Raw genomic sequence first — 22,366 nt, 5'->3', positions numbered from 1 at the left:
AAACGGTAAACAAGTGTCCTTGTGGTCTATTTAATGCCATGTTTTTCAAGTTTTTGTGCTTCTTGTTGACAGTTTCACTGTTTAAATGCCTCCCAAGCCCAGAGCTTCAGTGCCGGCTAGTGCTCCTCAGTCCAGGAAGCCTGTGAAATGCCTACGGAGAAAATGCGTGTTAGATGAGCTTCCTTCAGCCATGAGTTGTAGCGATACTGGCTGTTGAGTTCAATGTTAATGAATCAAAAATAGCTTTTTTTTTTTTTTTTTTTTTTTTGAGATGGAGCCTCACTCTGTCGCCAGGCTGGAGTGCAGTGGCATGATCTCAGCTTACTGCAACCTCCGCCTCCTGGGTTCAAGTGATTCTCTTGCCTCAGCCTCCCTAGTACCTGGGGTTACAGGCACCTGCCATCATGCCTGGCTAATTTTTGTATTTTTAGTAGAGATAGGGTTTCACTATGTTGGCTAGGCTGGTCTTGAACTCCTGGCATCAGGTGATCCACCTGCCTCGGCCTCCCAGAGTGCTAGGATTACAGTCGTGAGCTACCACATCCGGCCAACAATAGCTATTAAATAAGGTGTCTTTAAACTGAAAGACACATACCAGGTTCTGTATTGCTGTATTGATAAAACTGCTGTGACCAGAGGTTCACAGGAACCTAACCCAGTATCTCCCTTAGGAGCAGTGGTTCAGCTTTTGCTGATTCAGTTTTATAGAACATAACTAATTTTTTTTTTTTTTTTTTTTTTGAGATGGAGTCTCACTCTGTTGCTCAGGCTGGAGTGCAGTGGCGCAATCTTGGCTCAATGCAACCTCCGCCTCCCCGGTTCAAGCAATTCTCTTGCCTCAGCCTCCTGAGTAGCTGAGACTACAGGCCTGTGCCACCACGCCTGGCTAATTTTTGTATTTTTAGTAGAGATGGGGTTTCATCATGTTGGCCAGGCTGGTCTCAAACTCCTTACCTCAAGTGATCTGCTTGCCTTGGCATCTAGAACATTACTACCTTGACTATTGATAATCAACAGTCTATATGCATGTGTGTATTGATACGCACGTACATACACATGTATGCATATATTTTTGTATCGGAAAAAGTGATCTCTGCAACTAGCCTTGCTATTCCCTTCGTCCTTGAGATTTTCTCTTTGGGCTCAGTGGTTAGGATCCTGGTTTTGCTTTATGGCTTCTGCTTGGGCTGTGCCATGGCTGCAGTTTGTGTTGGACAAGGCCTGGGTAGAGTGTGCTGGGAACGGGGGCAGGGACCAGCCCTGGAGCCAGCCACGAGTTGGGGACAAGACAGAAATCTCCAGGGAGGGAGCTGCCACTGGAGGCTCTGGTGACTTGACCAGTGGTGGGGTGGTGGCTCCAACACTCTCCGTTAACCTGTTGGGGAGAGAAACCCAACAGGGTGGAGGAACCTGGAGCCCACAGGCCTCTGAGCCTTGTGAAGAGGCATTTGCCTGACCTACACTATGTATTTAAAATACTTTGAACTTTGTTGTTGGTATTTCAAAACTGGGCAGTTTCCCATACAAATCCATGTTTTAGGGTTTTCTTAGAACTGGGCAATCTATGAGCGCGGCCCCCTCTTAGGGGAGGCACCTGTACGCCTGCCTCCCCGGTCCCTGCTGGAGCCGCTCACTCACTCTTGCCATTGGCCTTGTCCCCGTGGGGGTTTGAGATACAGGGGAGGGCTTTCAGATCTGTCTCCCTCAAGATTCTGCTCCTACCTTGTCACAGGCCATTCAGGAGGGACTTTGGGGGGTGCCACGCCCGGTGCCATGCCTTGGGCCAGCGGCTGGGCTTGTGCTGGGGGATGGTGTGTGGGATTGGGGCTCAGGACCGGACACTGCTCAGGTCTGCCGTGAGGCCCCTGAACAGTGTCCCAGTCGGGTGGGTGGGGCCTGGTGCTGCCCTCAGGTCTGGCCACTTCGTCCACAGCCCTGCAGAGCACGGCAGGAGCATGACTCGGCTGAGAGCCTGATGGAGTGCATCCTGGAAAGCTTCGCCTTCCTCAATGCCGACTTCGCCCCAGATGAGCTATCCCTGTTTGGGGGCTCCCAGGGTCCCCGGTGAGTGCACCTCCTTCCAGCAGTGGCCCAGTGGCCAGCACTCCCACCGGGTGACCCAAGCTCCACGTTTCCTGCCGGCCTCCCGGTCTGTTGCTCCCACTGTCCTTGGCTCAGCTCTTGTCACTCTATCGTGCACCCCTCCCCACGCCATCCCCACACATCCCCCACTTGGCTCAGAGCTAGTCCTTAGTGACCACGAAGTGGGTGAGATCATCCCAGCCTTGCCCTGAACCTTCTGCTCCAAGGAATAAGCTTTTATTATTATTTTTTAAACCTTAAAAAATAACCACCAAGTATATAGAAGTTCTTTGAGGCCAGGCACAGTGGCTCACACCTGTAATCCCAGCTCTTTGGGAGGCCGAGGCAGGTGGATCACCAGAGGTCAGGAGTTCGAGACCAGCCTGGCCAACATGGTGAAACCCCATCTCTACTGAAAATACAAAAATTAGCCAGGCATGGTGGTGGGTGCCTGTAATCTCAGCTTCTTGGGAGGCTGAGGCAGAAGAATCGCTTGAACCCGGGAGGCGGAGGTTGCAGTGAGCCGAGATCGCACCATTGCGCTCCAGCCTGGGCGAAAGTGAGACTGTCTCAAAAAAAAGAAAAAAAAAAAAGCTCTTTGCCCTCTAACCAAGGTGCAGCAGTACCCAGTGCCGTTCCCTCTGTCCCACCGCAGGGCCCATACCTCCCATGACAGCTTCCCTCGAGGCTACACAGCCTCACCTTCCCCACCCCCCGAGGGCTTCTGCATCCACATCTCACCACGTGGAAGAGCAGAGGCTCCATTCCTTCTCCTTGCCTCTCACAGTCCCATGGGCCAGTGTGGGATTTCGTGCCACACTCGCTTCCGCCCTTCCTGAGTGGCCGTGAGTGGGTTGGGCAGCAGGTCCAGCCTCTACCACGGAGCGGACTTGGTGTGAGGCGCTCTTGCCCGCCGTAATTCATACACCTCTCATGGCCTTGAGTGTGGGGCTCCTGCCTCCCTTGACAGATGAGTCAGCTGAGCCTGGGGGAGGCAGACTTGTCCAGCACCACAGAGCTGGGATTAGTTGGAATTGTCTTCTACCTCCACGAGACATCCTGGAAGACGACTGCCCACCCTGCCTTCCCCAGGCCCTGGGCCACACTGTCCAGCTCTGTTTTGAGTTGCTGCCGCCCTTTGCTCCTTTCCCCTTCCTCCTCGGTTGAACACTCTGGGACCTGGAGGGGGCCTCCCTGACCTGGGGCTCTCTGGGAAGGGAGGGCTCCCCCTACCCTCAGAGGGAGCTGAACTGCTAACCGAATCGTCACCCAGTTCTCAATTCAACTCAGAAAGGACCGGCCCCTGCCCCCACCATCATCACTGAAAACGTCATCCAGGGAACTCACAGCTGGTGCCCCGGAGTTGGACGTGCTGCTGACGGTACACCTTCGAGTCTGCAAAGCTCTGCTGCAGGTGGCTGGGCTAGGGGACTTGTCAGGGAGGGCAGACAGGGGTTTGGAGACCTCTTGGCAAAGGGCTCATCTTGAAGGTAGTGGGAAGCATTGTAAAGGGTGACAGACTCGCATCCTGGAAGCCCGTGAGACTGAGGCTGTTCCCCAGTGGAAGAGGCAGGCCAGGGTCTGGGTGAATACTCCTGTGGCTCTTACGCAGCCCAAGCCCTAAACCAAAGGCTGTGGTGGTGACTCTTTCATCTATAGATGCCAGAACCCTAATGCAAACTGGCTCAGCCAAGAGGAAAATTTATCGGCTCATGGTGTTGAAAGCCTCAGAGGTAGGCTTCAGGCCTGGCTGGATGCACGGGTTCAAATGCTATCAGGACTAGGTCTCTCTCAGTTCTGCTTTGCAACGTGGGTTGGCTTCACTTTCAGACAGGTTGGTTCTCCTTCTGGGGGCAAAGGTGGTCCCTGGCAGCCCAGTCTGCATCCCATTAGCTCAGCCACCTTGGTGAAAGGGGAATCCTCAGATGACAGTCAGGGAGCTGCCCCCAGGACAGAAGAGATGGGCACAAGCAGGTGGGAGCCAGAGTCGTAATGGCTGCCCTCAGCGGGCATGTTCCATGCTAACCTGGAGCATCGTGGGCTGCTTCCCAGAAACTGGCCTCCCCTAATTTATCAAGGCTGGTCCAGGACTGCCTCCTGGAAGAAGTGGCACAGCAAAAGCATGTTCTGGAGACACTTTCTGTCCTTGACTTTGAGAAGGTTGGCAAGGCAACATCCATCCAAGAGAGTAAGTAGCTGCCTACCACCCAGGGGCTGCGTGTGTGAATGGCACGGGGACGGGATCAAAGCTCGGGGAGCCTCTTCTCCCTTCCTGAGAGCCAAAGTTAACCAGGGCTCAGAGTGGAGGCTGTGGCTGGGCTGGGCTCAGAGATACACACTCTTTGCGGGGAGGTAAGGGAGGCAGGTCTTGGAGCTGCAGCATACTCTTCAGTCAGCTGTGTGACTCTAGGCAAATGATTCACCTCTCTGAGCCTCTGCTTCCCTATCTGTATAGGAGGAGGGAACTGCATAGGATTCGGTGAGGTAACCCTGGGCTACATTCAAGGTGCAGAATGTGCCCTCAAAGAGTAGTTGTGATCCCACTGTGCCTCTGCCCCGTGGGACCTCCCCTCTCAGAAGGCCAAGTTCCTTGTCCGTAAGGAGAGGCTGGTGACAGCAGCCCCTCCCAGGTTATTGTGGGGACTGCAGGTGGTGGCCCTGGTAAGACGCTCAGAGCCAAAGCTGCTCATGTGTCACGTGGGAATGCAGGGAAGGGACCTCGCATCAAGCCACACCATCCTCCCCACCTGCTCAGGTCCCAGCGGAGGGAAACCTTTGGGGTCCTTGTCACGTGCTCTCCCCGAGCCACCATTCAGTTTCTGAACTGGGGCTTTCAGTCATCCCACAGGCCTCGCAGAGGAAGGGGTGCCTGAAGCTGTGGAGAGGGTGCACAGGGCCTGGTAGAGTCCTGTCCTGCCCTGCCACGAAGCTGCTGAACCAGCTCAAGAAAACCTTCCTGCACAGAGTCAGAGGGAAATACCCAGGACAGCTGGAAATAGGTGGGTTCCTTCCTGTCCTGTCATCCCCTCCCATAGAAAGGCTGTACTGAGTCTCCAGGGCCTTCAGGGTGGCCACAGCTGGCCTCATTTCAGCCCTGTCTTCGCCTCTGTGAGTGTCTTCATGCCATCAGATGGAGGAGGTTTCTCAGCTTCAGTGCAAGTCACCGCCCTTTCACTGGGCGAGAAGGGGCCTCCATCTGGGGCCTTCTGAGCAGTCTGTGGAGCCCTGAAGCTGGGTGCAAACCCTGATGGGCCAGTGTATTTTTATTTTCTTTTTTCTTTTTTCTTTTTTTTGAGACGAGTCTCACTCTGGCCCAGGCTGGAGTGCAGTGGCACAATCACGGCTCACTGCAACCTCACCTCCAGGGTTCAAGTGATTCTTCTGCCTTAGCCTCCTGAGTAGCTGAGATTACAGGTGCGCACCACCACGCTTGGCTAATTGTCTTTTTTTGTATTTTAAGTAGAGACAGGGTTTCACCATATTGGCCAGGCTGGTCTCGAACTCCTGACTTTGTGATCTGCCTGCCTCGGCCTCCCAAAGTGCTGGGATTACAGGCATGAGCCACTGCGCCTGGCCGCTGGTGCATTTTTCTGGGGACAGATTCCATGCCTCCCACCAGAGCCTGATGGGGTAAAGAATGAATCTTACAGGAAGGGAGGCCTCTAGAAATGTGGGCTGGACTGCGTTCTTCCCAGAATGCAGAGCCGTAGGGCCTTCTCTGGAGCAAGTGAAAGGCGACAGTCATGTTCCAAGCACCACCTGGGTTGCTGGTTGACATGCATATTCCTAGGCCCTGCCTTGGGATTTAGATCCAGGTGTGGTATGGGGCCCTGGGCATGGGGATGAACCCAACACAGTCTGACTCAGGATGAGTCGGAGTCACAGTCCTGACTCCAGCTGGGCACACTCCTCCCCCATGGCACAGGGAGTACAGTGAAGGACACCTGCCCTTGTGCCATCAGAAACCCTTTTATTTTTTTGATATGGAATATGGAGTTTCACTCATGTTGCCCAGGCTGGAGTGCAGTGGTGCAATCTTGGCTCACTACAACCTCCACCTCCCGGGTTCAAGCGATTCTCCTGCCTCAGCCTCCAGAGTAGCTGCGATTACAGGCATGCGCCACCACATCCAGCTAATTTTGTATTTTCAGTAGAGACGGGGTTTCACCATGTTGGTCAGGCTGGTCTCGAACTCCTGACCTCAGATGATCCGCCCACCTCGGCCTCCCAAAGTGCTGGGGCAGGTGTGAGCCACTGTGCCCAGCCCAGAAAGCCTTTTAGCTGACCAGGCTACTCCCAGCTGAGAAGCGTGGAGGGTCGAGGTCTCAGTTTCTCCTAATGTGCTCTCCCCTTTGGCCAGTATGCCGCAGGCTCCTGGAGCAGGTGGTCAGCTGTGGTGGGCTGCTCCCCGGAGCTGGGCTCCCCGAAGAACAGACCATCACCTGGTTCCAGTTTCATGGCTACCTGCAGAAGCAGAGTGTCTCTGACCTGGAGAAGCACTTCACCCAGCTCACTAAGGAAGGTAAGGCTGGGGTGGGTGGCTGTCATAGCAGAGGAATATCCATGGAGCCCTGTCACATGCAGTTTCTCAGGTTATAATTCGGAGCCACTACATCTATCTGTCCCCGCCAACTGTTCTTTTGGGAACCTCGATTTAATGAGATTCCGCATTCAGCCAATGGGGGCTGATATCAGCTCCAAGGGAAGTCAGCTTTAAAAAGCACGGAACAGAGTTCAGAGCTGGGTAGGAGGGTGATCTTGGCTGGCCATAGTCCCTGGAGTGTGGGCTGTGGTTTTATTAATTTTTGGAGCATATTTGATTCCGTGTTAAAAGGCCTTCCTGAAGATTCCAGGAGTTCCCTGTGAAACTAGTCCAGACTGGGCCTTGGTGATCATCCCGGTGGGTCTGGGATTTGTTCCTCTGTGGCTACTGGCAGCAGCCAAGCAAACTTGCAGCTGTCCTGCCAAACTCCCATTCAGGGGACCCGGGCCCAACTCTTTTCTGTCTTCTAGTAACACTCATCGAGGAGCTTCACTGCGCAGGGCAGGCCAAGGCAGTCCGGAAGCTGCAGGGGAAGCGGCTGGCCCAGCTCCAGCCCCTGCCCCAGACCTTAAGAGCTTGGGCACTGCTCCAGCTGGACGGCACTCCGAGGGTGTGCAGGGTGGCCAGTGCTCGCCTGGCGGGTGCAGTCAGGAACAAAAGCTTCCGGGAAAAGGTACGTTGTCCAGGGGAGGTGGCAGCCCCTGGCCACAGATATGTGGGCACAGGTAAGCAAGTGTTCTCATGGAAAAGTACAAACAAGTGAGTGCCAGGGGCTGCAGTGGCTGTGAGCTATTTTGATGGAGGGACCTGGGCTGCCACCTAACACACATGAATGCACCTTGCTGCTGCCAAAGCCAAACATCTGTTAGGCCTCCAAGATGTCACTTGCATGCTGAATGTTTTTCTTAGTGGTTTATTTATTTATTTTTTTGAGACACAGTTCTGCTCTGTTGCCCAGGCTGGAGTACAGTGGCATGATCTTGCAACCTCCGCCTCCTGGGTTCAAGCAATTCTCCTGCCTCAGCCTCCTGAGTAGCTGGGATTACAGGCGCCCATTACCATGCCAGGCTAATTTTTGTATTTCTGGTAGAGATGGGGTTTCACCATGTTGGCCAGGCTGGTCTCAAACTCTTGATCCTGTGATCCGCCCGCCTCGGTCTCCCAAAGTGCTGGGATTACAGGCGTGAGCCACTGTGCCCAGCCTTTCTTAGTGTTTTGATAGTCATCCTTATTTACTTTCAATTAATATTCGTGGCTACCTGGTAATGGGTCATTGTGTTCAGTCCATTTGAAAACCAAGAGAATGGACCTCTCTGCCTTTTCACTCTTGGCCTGTGGCTACTGTATGTTTAAGGTGCAACACTCTGAGGGGTTCAGGAAGGGTGACATCAAGGGCATAGTCTACACCGCTGGTCTGAGCTCCAGACTGGAAAGGAAATCTCCAGTTCCGTCGCCAATAGCCCTTCTTGGAGCCCAGCCGCCTACTTTGTGGTTAACTCTTTATTTGGAGACTTTTGAACTTGCAAAAGTAGACAGAGCAATATAATGAATCCACCTGCACCCATAACCCAAGCCCAACCACCATCAACTCATGGCCAATCCTGCCCCTTCTCCCTCCACTCCCCTGTATCACTTTGAAGCAACCTCAGGCATCCTATTTGACCTTAAAATAGTTAAACTGTATGTGTCAAAAGGTTAAGAATTCTTTTAAAAATCACAACTCTAATACCATTATCTTATCTAAAAAATTAACCATGAATTCCTTTATATCATACATCTTATGTTCAAATTTCCAAGCCTCAAGCATCCTATTTTTTGCTAAACTAGGATCTACCTAAGGACACACATTGTGATTGGCTGATGGTTTTCAATTTCCACTTAAGGCTTTTTCTCCATTTCTTTTTCTGCTTGCAATTAACTTGACAATCCCAGGTTGTTCTAGACTATCTAGACTTTGCTGCTTGCAGGAAGTTTAACGGTAGTTTATGTATTTCTCTGTCGTCTGTAGTTCCTGAAAACTAGTAGTTGGCTGACTTCCAGGATCCATTGAAGTCAGGTGTATTTTGTTTTTTTGGGTTTGGGGGTATGTGGGTATCTTTTCAGACTGTAAACAAGGCCTCCATGGCCGGATGCGGTGGCTCACGCCTGTAATCCCAGAACTTTGGGAGGCCGAGGCAGGTGGATCACTTGAGTTCAGGAGTTCGACACCAGCCTGGCCAACATAGTGAAACCCCATCTTTACTAAAAATATAAAACAATTAGCCAAGAGTGGCAGTGCGTGCCTGTAGTCTCAGCTACTCGGGAGGCTGAGGCATGAGAATTGTCTGAACCTGGGAAGCAGAGGCTGCAGTGAGCCGAGATTGTGCTACTGCACCCCAGCTTGGACAATGAAGTGAGACTCTGTCTCAAAAAAAAAAAAAAAAAAAAAGAAGAGGGCCTTCGTCTTCGTGTGACAGACTTTAGAGAGTAGGAAACACTGAGGTGGGGGTCAACCCGGTGATAGATCACTTGGCCTCAGGTGAGGGTGCTGAGGAGGGAGTGGGCTGCCATGACCTGGCACCCCGGGATTAGAGGCAGTGGGCAGTGTGACATTTCCATACTGATATGGCCTGACAGCCTTCACCAGTGCCCTGTGTAGGAGGCGTGGGAGAACCCGATCCTACTCCCAGTCTCCCTGTCTTCCCAGAACAGCAGACACTTGGGAGAGCCACCTGTAGACGGGCCCCTCTACCGCCCCACCCGTGCAGTTGAAGGTGCAGCCACTCGACTGAGTGAGCACAAACCCACTCCTGGGTTTCCCTTTGCAGCCGCAGATGCTGGACTCCCCTGCGGGCCGGGCACAACCCCGTGTACTTTCTAACAAACCCTACAGCAACGCATGAAACAAGTGCCAGCTTTGTTTTCAGCTGAGTCAAGTTAGGCCCAAAGACATGAACTGATGTGGCCATGGTCGTGAGACTGAAGAGGGCAGGGTCACATCTGAGACTGGACAGGGGGGCTGAGGAGAATAGGCAGGTTTCCCTCTGGCCCAAGGCAGCAGCCCTGCCTGTTTGCAGCTGAAGAGGGCGATGGACATGGTATGATCAGTTCTTTTGTTGTTCTGAGCTGGGCATCCGATTTCTCTAATTCAGGATTCTATAGACAGCAGTTTCAGAATGCACTTCCGGAATATTATTAGACAAAAGGAGTTTTCTTCATTGTATTAGAACTGGGACCAGTTTTTAGGGATAAATTAAACATCACAGTATAGCTCTTGTGACTGTGTACACCTGGCCCAAAGATGGACTGATCATGTCCTGAACGTTTAGAGAAAGATTGGCACAGCGTGCCCTACTGTTGGCAGCTGGTGGCTGATGGACCCGGAACCATGGACTCCACTTCTGCTCACTCCTCCATTCACAGCCTCCTTACTCTCCCCAGGCTCTGCTCTTCTACACCAACGCCCTGGCAGAGAACGATGCAAGGCTCCAGCAGGCCGCGTGCCTGGCACTCAAAGAGCTCAAGGTGAGCCTGACATTTCTCCATTAGTGGCTGACAGAGAAGCCTGCTTGTGGTTAGGGTTAAGGTTAGTTAACTTTAAAATGATTCTACTGGGGCCGGGCCATGGTGGCTCATGCACTTTGGGAGGCTGAGGTGGGCAGATCACCTGAGGTCAGGAGTTCGAGACCAGCCTGGCCTACATGGCAAAACCCCCATCTCTACTAATAACACACACACACACACACACACACACACACACACACACACACACACACACACAATTAGCTAGGTGCGGTGGCACATGCCTGTAGTCCCAGCTACTCGGGACTTGAACCCGGGAAGCGGAGGTCGCAGTGAGCCGAGATCATGCCACTGCGCTCCAGCCTGGGTGACAAAGCAAGACCCCATCTCAAAAAAAAAAAAAAAGGTATAAAATACAGAGATAGAAAAGAAAGTTGTCCATCATCCTAGAATGTAGCAGAAGCGACGGCTGACATTTTGGGATGCTGCTTTTAAAAGTTTGTGGGTATGCGTGAGCATTTAAAATTGTTGATCCAAACATAGTTTAAAAACAGTCAATAAAATAAGAACATTTTGTGTTAGACTGGCAGCACTTTAGAATTCTTTTTTTTTTTTTTTTTTTTTTTTTTTTTTTTTTTTGGTCTTTTTCTTTTCACTTTAGAATTCTGTATGAAGGGGCTATCAAGTATATACCTTAATTTAACCTACTCACCCGCTGTCATAGGAAATAGTTTTCTTCATCCAATTTTTATCATAAAGCATGTCATTATGATCATGTTTGTGCATAAAGTTTTAAAAACATGGAGTTCTGAATTATTTCCTTAGGCTAGACCCAATTCTAGGGCTGGAGAATAGGAGCATTTTTGAGACTCTTGATACAACCCACACATAGATCCCATGGATGTGAGGGGATGCCCGCTTTCCCTCAGCCTCACCTGCATTTGGAATTGCACAGCTGCTAGATGAAAGATAGTTCAATACAGATTGAACTCACTCATCCCATTCATCCTGGGATGAATCAACAGGAAATTCTAAGAGGAGAAACTGGTTAGGATCAGAAAACCAGCGAGGGCCCAGGTGCCCAGTAGAGGGCGCTGCAGCGCATGCCGGTCCTTGACCTGCAGGAGCAACCCGGGGGCATGTGCCAGAGTCGGGCGTACTGGCACAGGCTGCCCTGGAGAGTAGGGTAAGGAGAGCGTGGGGGAGGCAGGAAGGTCCAGAAAGCAGCAGGTCTCCTCCTTTTCAATTCTAGCCTTTCAGCAGGCATCCAGGAAGACAAGTTCTGCTAACAGCCTGGCTCCCTAGCAGGTGTCAGGGCTGAAGAGGCGAGACACTTCCACAGTCCAGAGGTGCCTCTCATGAACCTGAGGCCACCTAAAAAACCTGGAAGCCTGGAGAAAAAGAAGGGGCTGAGGCCCCAGAGACCACGCTAGAGCTGGCCCTGCAGGGCCGCTAAGTGGACTCTACCTGCTGTCGAGAAGGCCCCCAAAGGATTCTTTTTCTCCTAATCTCGAATAGGGCATTGAAAGCATCGACCAGATTGCCAGCCTGTGCCAGTCTGACCTGGAGGCCGTGCGGGGGGCAGCCCGGGAAACCACACTCTCGTTCGGTAAAGTGGCACAATCTGTGCAGCGCAGCGGGGTTCCTGGGGCCCTCAGAACCTGCGAGAGGCCACACCCAGCTCTCCCAGCAGGCAGAACAGCTCTGGGGTACCCGGGATGGGCACCGTTAGCAGCCCTGGCACAGAGCCAACCTTCACCCTTTGTAGCATCCTGCCAAGGCAGGCCTCCTTTATGGCTGGGGTGGCAGGGGGTGTTCGCTGTCTTCTTAGACTTTATGACCTTTGGGACAGAAGCCAGAGGCAAGGCAGGGTTCCGATTCAGCAGGACATCCTAGAGTTAAAGGCAAGGCCCCCCAGGCCATGTGAGTCACCAGGTGGGGGCTCCCGCACATACTCTCTCCCCTGCCGCTTCGCAGAGACCACCGAGACCCACAGTCACTCAGCACTAGGGCCGCCTTGGCCCAGGAGAGTTGGAAGTACCAATGCAGGACCCAATCTGGTGACAGGTCCCTTTGCTGTTTCAGGTGAAAAGGGACGGTTAGCTTTTGAGAAGATGGACAAGCTCTGCTCAGAACAAAGGGAAGTCTTTTGCCAGGAGGCAGACGTTGAAATCACAATATTTTAAAAAATCCTGGTTGATGAGCAGAAATCACACATCGGTCTTTTTGCCGCTGCCCGGCTTGGACATAGCCCGCGCGCTAGGTAATGGTGCTGTGCACTCCTCCAGGAGTGTGAGCTGTCCAGTGCTCTGCCTGAGGCTCCGGCCACTGACCCAGCCCCAGGGCATGGGCTGGTCTCTTGTACAGAAGCAGAAAAAAGCAAGGCAGGGGCTGTCAGGCCTCAGTGGAGCGCTCGACTTCTGGCTGAGGGTCTGTGTGACCTTCCCAGAGATGCAGAGCGGAGCCGCACTAGGTGGCCACCTACAAAAGGGCCAAGGCCAGGCAAGTTGAGGCCCTAAATAAAAGGCTCCAAGACAAGTGTGTAGAACTCCAGGCCTCCCTGCCGGTCAGCTGCTCGGCACTTCTGGGTCAAGAGGCGCTGGGATGCAGCAGGCTGGCAGGTGGCTGGCCCTGTTAATGCAAGACTGCTCAGGTCATTTCAGCAGCAGCCAAGTGTCACCTTGGTGAGCTGGGGAAGGTGGGAAGGCACAAAGCCAGGGTTTCTACAACCACTCTCAGCCTGACCTGCAGCCAGAGTGCCGGTGGAACTCAGACAGCCGCTGGTGGACTGAGAACCTCATTTTCCCCATGTTCAGCAGCACAAACGGAAGCAGCCACCGCATCAGCCCCGCAGCCCTGAGTAGCACGGGCAGTAGGGCCACTCACTTTGGCCATCCGCACCCAAACGCAATCAATCCAGCTTCGGAAGCTACCCTAGGGTCTCGTCAATAAACCGCTACAGAAGCCATCAACTAGCCTGAAGAAAGTTCACTGAAGAACACACTGCTTTAAAGAAAGAAAATTAGTTTCCTATTTAAGTCTTAAAAAAAGCAAACCATGTCCTGAGATGTCTGTGTTAATAGTGCAGACAGAACCTAGGGTTTGAGGTTGCTGTAGCAATGGCATTGGAGAACTTGAACATTCTCATCGATACTTCCTGTACATATTTTGTGCTTTTTTGGTTTAACTTAGTATTTATTTGCCTTGTTCATATGTTCCATTTTCTGAAATTTCAATTAAACTATTTTAATTGGTGTTTCACTTTTTACCCAAAAGAGTAGACAGCAGTTGTTTCCCCAAACACCTGCCAGTGGGGAGGCCACTCCTGTGGTCTTGTGGTGCGCTGTGGGGACACTTAAAGGAGGGCGGCCTCAAGCAGCGGCTCTGGTAAATGCTGTCTCCGGGCTTCTCTGCATGCTCTCGAAGGCTTCAGGCGTGCTCTCCCCTATATGGGCACTCTGCGGCACGGCCTTTGCCCTTTTGCCCCATCTGATTTCTGGCAAACCCCCTCCTCTTTTTTTAAGCATCAGCAGTACCCACTTAAAGCAGGGGTCCTCACCCCCAGGCCACGGACCGGTACCGGTCTGAGGCCTGTTAGGAAGTGGGCTGCATGGCAGGAGGTGAGTGGCGGGTGAGCAAGCATTACTGCCTGAGCTCCACCTCCTGTTAGTTCAGCTGCAGCATCAGGTTCTCATAGGAGCGCGAACCCTATTGTGAACTGCACGTGCTGTTGTCAACTGCCTGTGCGAGAGATCAGGTTGCAAGCTCCTTATGATAATCTGATGCCTGATGATCTGAGGTGGAAGTTTCTATCCCAAAACCGTCCCTCACCACCCCCAGGCCCGTGGAAAAATTGTCTTCCATGGAACCGGTCCCTGGTGCCCAAAAGGTTGGGGACCGTTGCCCTAGAGCATTCTCTTCTTGAAAGCTTAGATGCCCTTTTTTATACCTGAAACAGTGGGAGCAACACTGACATCTGCAGCCCTAGGCCCCTGTGGGTCCACATGACCACGGCCTGTCCTTTCCCCAGTCTCATGAGCCTGGGCCTGCAGCCAGCTTTGAAACAGTCGAGGAACCTTGGAGGGTACCGAGGAACGCTTTGTACTATTTTGGCAACATACTGCAAGTCCAAAATTACTTCAAAATGAAAAGTCAAAAAAATCACTTTGGGGGGAGTTTTTACATTGTTTAATTTTGTACACAAATGAAAAACTACTAATTTTTTATCTTATTTCTAAGTCAATTCTGTATCAAATGGACTTTACGTACTGAGATGCAGTAACCATTGTGTCTTACAGGTAACTGGGTAAGGGACATGGTTTTGAGATTACAACTCAAAACACTGTTCTTCAAACAACACTGATAAGTTCGTTAAGTTATCCAAGGGCCCTATACATGGAAAGCGTGGGTTTGGGAAGGAAGTGGGCTGAGGCTGAAGGTGTTCAATAAGCTCACACTCAAGGAAAGCGCTCCAGCCTGAGGGCGCTGGCAATGCCGGGATGCTGAGGTTAATTCTTACAAGTGGAAACCGCTAACCCCAGCTGATTGACAACATCTGTTTCACATCAGCAGGGATGGAAAGAAACAGGAGTTGCTTATCCTGGTTTAGCTCAATTAAGCAAAGAAAAAAACTGGGAAGCACCCCAAATTCACGTTCTTTAGAAAAAAACTTTATTGTTGCAGCTAAAATGCAAACCCATCATGAATATGGCAAGTTGGAAAACTGTACAGTCTGACAGTTCTGTGAGGTCACAGAAGACCCTGAGACACGCCCCCCCAACCCACCCGGTCATGCAGCCACGTATCCACACACACCTGAAAAGGTATTATACCAAAACACCTTGCTTTTTTTGTTTGTTTTATTTTGTAAAATGGTTTATTCCATGGCCATTGTAAAAAATAATGACCTGATGAGTAAATATTGGCTTAAGGCATATAGCAGAGCAGCTCGCTACCTCTCTAACATACGTGTAACAAGGTGGAGAGCCAGCTGCTCTCCGAGGATAGGAGGTTAAACCAGTACGTCCATTTTGAAATGCTACTATATATACACACCCAAACTACTACATACATATACAGGACTTAAAAACAACAAGCCCAGCTCAGAATGCTTACAGCCTGGCACCTAAGCCTTATCCACACCTCACCACAGCTCTATGGGGTGATGCCTCGAATGTTCCCACCACAGAATTTCTCTGTACTGGCTTCTACCACGAGAAAGGCAAAATGTGAAAATGCTGGCAAGAGAGTAGCTCGGGAGCTACAGCTGCCGTGTTTTTCTTGTTAAAAAGCCACTTAATGTGGAGGTCTTCAGTTCCCTTTGCAGGAAGAGTCGTGAGCACCATCAGGCCCCACAGGGTTCGAGGGTGGGGCAGACGCGCCTCTCTCGGCAAGGTGAACCCGGACGGAGACGGCGGCAGGCTGCCTAAAGGACCGTCACCCAGGCTGTTTCGAGAAGTGTGGTTTCCAGCAGTTGCCTCTCTTCCAAATCACAGTCTGCTCAAGAAGAATGCTGACTTGGAATGGCGGAGGCTGATCCCAAAGGTGGGGGGCGGGGGGTGTCCCTGCTTGCCTAAATCATGTCCAGAGCGTGAGGTGTGAATATGGCTTCCCATACCCTTGGAATGTCTGAGTTACAGCGAGACCCTGCTGTACCAGGATAGGCCGGGTCTCACCAGGAAGTCACTAGAGTGTCATGCCAGGAATGCGGCAAATGCCTATTCCTGGAAAACTGCACCCTATTGCTGAGTGACAATGACTTCAGCAACAGGCTTAGGAACCACAGCCATGTAATGATCAGGTCATGCACAGGCAGGTTGGACTTGGACATGGGGCACATTAGTAAGCAGAGATCAAAGTTTCTCATTTCAAGCACATATTTTTCATCAGGACACAAGAAGACCTTACATGCATTCTAGTACACACGGGGGAGCAGTGATTGAGAACTAGATCTAGCAGATAACAGGGAGGAGAATAAGCGGGACAAAGTAATCTCACATCATGTTTCTTATTAAATACCCACGTGTTCATTATATATTATAGCATTGTTCTATCTTCTCACGTTACCCACAATATCACTAAATAACGACTGCCTTACAACCGTCCTCCTTCCCAGTACTGGTCTGACGCAGCAGGCCCATGGCAAAGTCTTCCATTCCCAGTACTACCTGAGGATTTATTATTGTACTTTTTGATAAAGCCCTTGATGCAAGGCTGACATCAAAAATTTTTAATACATTATTGGTTCAAGAAAATGCTAGTGCACAATGGACACCTTTGGGGAAAAAACTGTTTAAATAAATATGGAGTGGAGAGTTGCTCCCTGCGATTCAAGGAGGCTGTTGGTGTGCCACCCCCTGGGATGCTCCCGGAGGGAGCCCTGGGTGGGGCGAGCCTCCAGACAGGTGCAGGCCCCTTCCTTCTGCGCCGCCAGCATGGTACTCTCTTTCACTCTCCTCAAAAAATGGCTTGTGGATTTGGTACTCAAAGTGGAAGGGGCAAAAAGTAAAAGGATGAAGGGTGAGACACACATCCGGGGAAGATGGGTTTTAGTGCAGAACCAACGTCCGTCCGGGGCCCGGCTCTCTACGCGGTCCGGCGGCCCTTACCTACCGCGGCATGCCTGCTAGTCGGGCGTGGGCTCTGTGGGCAGAGGCGGACAGTGGGTGGAGGTGGAGTGGAGGAGGGTCAGGCTATGTGTTGCTGTTGAACAGGAACTGGAATGAAACCAAACAGTTCAGATGAGCCCAGACCCGCACCCGCAGAGCTGTCGCCTCATGCACGACCCCGGCCACACCCCCCGGCAACTTCAACCTCCGAGGGAGCAAAGGGGGTTTTGGTTTTATTTTTTACAGTAGCCCCTTCTCCCCAAAAATCACCCCCAAGGAAAAAATTGTTTGCATTTTGCAAAACCATCTGATGTACTCAGATGGCCACCTGAAAAGAGGTAAAATATTTAAAACAATGAAAAAGTCTTAGGAGGTCATTTCCATGGCCAGAGCTCTGAGGCTAGTCCTCTCTCTTCCCCTTACTTAACAGCAACACACGTCTAACGTGTGGATTTCTGCTGAAATGGCACTTCTCCCAATGAGGTGGAGCCCACTCCTCTGAATTAACAGAGGGCTGACATGCTGATGGCCACCCTGTGGTGACCTCTGACCCCCAGGGAGAGGCCTCGAGGACACTCATTTATGGGAATGGGGTGATGAGGCTGGTACATGAGCAAGATGGCTGTCACAGGAGGGAGCAATGGAGAAAGGACGATGGAGACCCAGCGGGGACACTCTGAGCAGAAGCAGAGGCAGGTTCTGGTTTTCTAGGTGGTCTTTTGTTGCTGTTCTGACAGTGGGAAAGCTCAAAGACCCTGTCCTGGCTCAGTGTGCACACAGCTGAGGGGGCTTGAGCGCAATAGCGTCCTAACCCTCTTCTCCAAGGGAGTTTACATTCGTAAAAGTTTGGGATTCCTTCCCTGGGAAATCAAATATAAATTATATAGCTAATTACATCACCTAAGGGTACGAGAAAGGTTCGTAAGTGCCTAGTTTGTTTTCTTTTCCAGAAATAACAAAAAGCTGCTTTTATAAAGGTTAAAACAACAATGTGTTGTAATTCTATTTTTTTCCAAAAACAAAGGAATAAAAAAAAGGAGAGAGAGAGAGAGAGAGAGAGAAACAGACGTATTTGGCATTTTCTCTACTTACTCCTGAATAGGTTAAGGCCCTGAGATTAGACTCTTATATTCTTGGGACCAGAGGGCTCCTTAAAACCCCAGTGCATCGATCCTTAATTCTCGTTAGCCCTTCCACAGTTCCAGACTTTAAAAACCTTTGATCTGTTTCTTCTGAGACTGGCTCAGATGCGCCACAGAACTGAATCCTACCATCGGGCTAGTGGCCAGTGCTCTCTGCACGCGAGCATCTCGCCAGCATGTCTGTCAGTGAAAACATACCCTGTAGCAGAGGTACGCGCCGGCTGTGAGGACCGTAGCCACACACATGTTGACCAGGAAGGGCTTCCAGTGACTCAGTGCATGGTCCTCCTCCTTCTTGGGCGGCGACGGCTCCCCTTTGGCTAGGGAGGCAGCCTGGGCACCTCGAAGACTTCCCCCCACGACCCGACTTCTAACTTCAGTGTCTTGACTCAGGCTGAGGAATCAGAGGGGCAGAGATGGTTTACTCACTTTGGAGAAAGTGAATGGCAAGGATGCTATTGTGGCAGGAATTCTGGGAAAAAACAAGCCACATGTAGACAGAGTAGGGTGATGTTAACCTTCCAGCAAGCCAGCCCCTCTGCTTGGAGGGAGGGCCAGGCCAGGGCCCACAACAGCCTGAAGTCCACTTGTCACCCTCTCCCCCAGGTACTTCAGACAGCACCCACACCCAGGGTAGGGTTCACAAGTGCCTGGGCGATTGGGCACTGTGAGGATTTATCTGGCTGGAGGATCCACTGGTGTACACACTATTGTATGACTTGCCTTCTCATGTACTGCAATTGCAATGTCTGGCCACATCAGTACACCCAGATCTCATTCTTTAAGAGCTACAGAATATCCCAACACCGGGAGAGAACGTAACTGATCAGGTCCCTGGTTATATCATTGGCCTGTCTCTAATTTTTCACTACTACAAGCAATGCCACAACAAATACAACTACCTATACACATCTTTACGTGCTTATTTTGAGAGTCGCTGCAGGGTAAATTTCTCCATGTATACAACTGCTGGATCAAGTATGCACACGTCTTAAAATTTCCCTCCGGAAAGCAGGTACCAAGGGCACGGCCGGCAGTCATCTCCAGCTGGAACTAACACCTGCTCGTTCTGCGAGCTTTCCGTGCACGGCCACCTACTGCAAGCAGCCTTTCCTGACCACTTCAGTGGACACCTCTATCACATCACTGTCCATGGGCTCCCACCAAAATATGCTTTGGGTCTGCCTTTTTCCCAACAAGATGATCTAGAACACAGACCAGGGGACATGTTCTAGTTAACTCAGTACACCACACGTATCAATAGGTACTCAATAATGGTTGTTAACCTGCAAGCAAGTAAAATGGGATTTAATCAAGACAACATAAAAAAGGTTACATTCCCCAAAGGACCACTGTGGGGACTGAGGGTACATGGTCAAGCCTGGACATCACATTTCAGGACTGTCCGGAAGCCTGGGGGAGGGCGCTATCGTCAGGGGGCAGAAAAACGCTACTTGGTGGCACCGAGCCCCTCATTCCAACAAGCACCACAAGGTGGCACTAGAAGCCCACAGAAGTGGCTCATGTCCTGCAGCCACCCTGTGCCCAATACCGGGCCTCCCGCAGTCAGGAGTGGAGTGGCTGTGGTCCACACGCCCTGTTCCCCAAGGATGCGGAAGCACTGCTTGCCAACAGGAGGCTGCGTCCACAGGGTTTCAGTACCAGTGTGTGTTTCTAGAACAGAAGGTCATCTCCCCTCAACCCAACAAGCTGGGACCCAATCATATTACCTTTCCATGCTGTAGGGTGCGGCGTTTAAGGGGCTTCCTGTTTCTTCCTTGACGGGGCAGTCTTTATCCTCCTGGGTCTCATCCTTCACCCACTGGTGATTTGGGAAGAACTCCCTGCATTTCCCATTGTGTGGCTCCAGGATTCGTTTGGGTGGCCGGGGAGGTGGGGGGACGTGCTCGGGTGGGGGCTCCAGGTCCTCGTGGGAAAGCTCCTTCCACTGATCCTTGAAAGAGCAGCAAGAGGAAGTCCTATTAGTGTTCGCGTCGGCTGGTTTGTCAGGAAGTCCCCTTGCGTGAGCAGAGGTGACGGCTTGGCGAGGGGCTCTCGGCCTCTCAGAGCTGCAGTCATGTACTTGGAAGATGAAATCTTTTGAAAATAAAGTCTCTTCTTCCTATCAATGCTCTCTGTGAGCACGTCAAAGGCACAAAGTGCAACATGGTGAACATTTTGACAACTTTCTAGCTATTTTAAACATGAAGGGTAGCTGTTTCCCCTGACACCAGACGGTGTTTGAACTTTTACAACTGACAGCCTCCTTCAAAGACAAAAAAGTTAAAATGGTCACACCTGGATTCAAACAAAGGCAACGCTGACCTGCACGGAAGAGTCCCCCATGATGAATTTGGCACCTTCGATCACAGCCAGGTAGGAGAAGCGCAGCTGGTCTGCCGTCTGGATCAGCCCCATCCGAAACTTCCTCATTTCTAACAGCACTTTCTTGATATCAACGGAAGAAGGGTCTTTCCTCTTGTCCATCTGAAAGCCAGAGAGGTGACATAAGTCAGCCAGGTCCAGTTCTCAAGGGCAATGTGACTAACACAGTTAGATGTCTGTCCCCTCCCAATCTCATGCTGAAATGTGATCCCCAGTGTTGGAGGTGGGGCTGGGTGGGAGGTGCCTGGGTCAGGGGGGCAGGTCCCTCATGAAAGGCTTGGTGCCCTCCCTGAGGCAATGCATTCACAAGATATCTGGTTGTTAAGAGTGTGGGACCTGCCCATCTCTTGCTCCCACTCCCCTTCGCCTTCCACCATGACCGGAAGCTCCCTGAGGTCTCCCCAGAAGCCGAACGGGTGCTGGCGCCATGCTTGTACAGCCTGCAGAACCGGGAGCCAGTTAAACCTCTTTTCTTTATAAATGACCGAGTCTCAGGTATGCCTTTATTAGTAATGCAAAAACAGACTAACACAGTGAGTCTCTTTTGGAAGAGGAGTGCTTCGGTTTCTATTTAGGAGAAAACATCACAGCAGAGCAGGTGGAGGAGCTCCCCAGGGTGTCTGCAAGGGCCTCCTTACCAGCAAGAGGCAGGTATCAGCCAGACAGAAGGTCCCAGACCTGCCGATACCCGCACTGCAGTGCACCACGACGGGCCCGTGCTCCGGGCTGAGTGACCCTGACTCTCGGACTTTGAAAAGAAAGTTCAAGAATGAGGCTGGCGATTCGGGGACTCCAAAGTCAGGCCATGTGGTATAGTGGAAATGTAAGATCTCTCGAGTTTCTTGGATCTGAAAGAGAAAAATACTCATGATGATTCTAAGAGAATCATCTGTACAGAAATCACTAATTCCAAGTACACACAGAATCACCTTCCACTCATCGACCTCTAAGAGGAACATTAAATCTCAGACTTTCTCCCAGGGTCCACACACCCAGTCAACAAATACCACACCCTGGGGCCAGGCCCTGGGCTTGACACTGAACCTGCAGGGTGCACCTGCTTAGACTTCACGTCCCTTCGGATTGAAGAGTCCCCTCACCTCTTTTCTCTTTTCTCCCTATCACTTCTACTGTCTACATGGTCACAACTGGTTTCTCTCTGTCTCATGAGTCACAATGATGCTGTGTGGCCACCCACAAAATCCTGTCATGAAGCCCTAAAAGGCCTCCCATGAAAAAGTGAACAAGGAACAGCAGGTGAGGCACTGGCTCTGGGCAACTTTCAGACAGGGCTTCAAGATGATCTGGAGGTTTCAGAGGATTGTCACTTTAGAGAAAAAAGTAACAGACTTGGTCTCCAAAGACTGGTGACTCCAAGGTGTGGCTCAACACTCAGCTGAAGAGGTAGTCAGGGCGAATGACATTAGCCTATGAACCAAGTGTGTCCTGGGTGCTGGCACTGCGCCTTCCCACCAGCTGCTCCAGGCAGGCACTCCCATCCATTTTCCTGATGAGGAGGTGGACATTTGGAGGCAGAGAGTCCATGCTCAAAGCCTGCTGTAGACACTTTTGAAAGGTGGACCCCAGCCCTTGTCCCAAAGTGTCTCTTCCCCTGGCTGAGTCTGCCCCACAGGAACAGAAACAATGGCCTGGGTTCTGTTTCCAGCTCTGCTCCTTCCTTGAGGCTTCCGGCGGCTGTGATCAAAAGGCAGCCCTCACTAGGGGGAGTGCCCAACATCTTCAGTGACCTAAGAGCTCATAGTAAATGGGAACCAACCACTTGGTAAGCAAGGCCCTGAGAGGGAAAGGGCTCCGGAAGTGAAAGTCTCCTAACATGGGCCCAGGAAGACAGCCACAGACAGGAACCATACCAGCCTGGAGGGTTTCCCTGTGGCCTAGTGCCAGGGCCACCTGGAGAGCAGCTGATGGCAGAAGGATTCAGGCCAGAGATCTGCTCATGATGCCTTCCTTCACTTGACGAATGTCCATACTATGCCAATCATGTGCCAGTTACCGTGCCAGGGAGGCAGGGGCAAAGATACCACCTCACCCTCACAAAGCTCATGGCACAGTTACTAGGACCTCCCCCAACTCTGCTGGGATGA

General features: G+C 51.5%; 2 protein-coding genes across 3 annotated transcripts in view; one reads left to right on the top strand and one right to left on the bottom strand.

The window, feature by feature from the left end:
• The window catches only part of RIPOR3 (RIPOR family member 3), a 106,797-nt gene extending 93,396 nt beyond the window's left edge, over window positions 1–13,401 (top strand). For both annotated transcript variants that reach the window (XM_017888140.1, XM_017888141.1), the window contains exons 14-22: window positions 1,934–2,064; window positions 3,373–3,496; window positions 4,135–4,270; window positions 4,920–5,081; window positions 6,443–6,604; window positions 7,096–7,298; window positions 10,046–10,129; window positions 11,645–11,735; window positions 12,212–13,401. In XM_017888140.1, the coding sequence (XP_017743629.1) occupies window positions 1,934–2,064; window positions 3,373–3,496; window positions 4,135–4,270; window positions 4,920–5,081; window positions 6,443–6,604; window positions 7,096–7,298; window positions 10,046–10,129; window positions 11,645–11,735; window positions 12,212–12,312 (1,194 nt within the window). In that variant the 3' untranslated portion in view covers window positions 12,313–13,401. The remainder of the gene's footprint in view (window positions 1–1,933; window positions 2,065–3,372; window positions 3,497–4,134; window positions 4,271–4,919; window positions 5,082–6,442; window positions 6,605–7,095; window positions 7,299–10,045; window positions 10,130–11,644; window positions 11,736–12,211) is intronic.
• A 1,373-nt stretch (window positions 13,402–14,774) lies between these two features.
• PTPN1 (protein tyrosine phosphatase non-receptor type 1) overlaps window positions 14,775–22,366 on the bottom strand; it is a 77,063-nt gene continuing 69,471 nt past the window's right edge. Inside the window, exons 6-10 of the mRNA XM_017888143.1 lie at window positions 20,900–21,109; window positions 20,202–20,363; window positions 19,607–19,830; window positions 18,075–18,270; window positions 14,775–16,842 (exon numbers count right to left, since the gene is read on the bottom strand). Coding sequence (XP_017743632.1) covers window positions 16,819–16,842; window positions 18,075–18,270; window positions 19,607–19,830; window positions 20,202–20,363; window positions 20,900–21,109 — 816 coding nt within the window. The 3' untranslated portion in view covers window positions 14,775–16,818. The remainder of the gene's footprint in view (window positions 16,843–18,074; window positions 18,271–19,606; window positions 19,831–20,201; window positions 20,364–20,899; window positions 21,110–22,366) is intronic.

The sequence above is a fragment of the Rhinopithecus bieti genome, unplaced genomic scaffold (genome assembly GCF_001698545.2).
Source record: "Rhinopithecus bieti isolate Rb0 unplaced genomic scaffold, ASM169854v2 scaffold_15834, whole genome shotgun sequence".
In the NCBI taxonomy this organism is placed as follows: Eukaryota; Metazoa; Chordata; class Mammalia; order Primates; family Cercopithecidae; genus Rhinopithecus; species Rhinopithecus bieti.
This window is presented reverse-complemented; position numbering and strand designations above follow the sequence as displayed.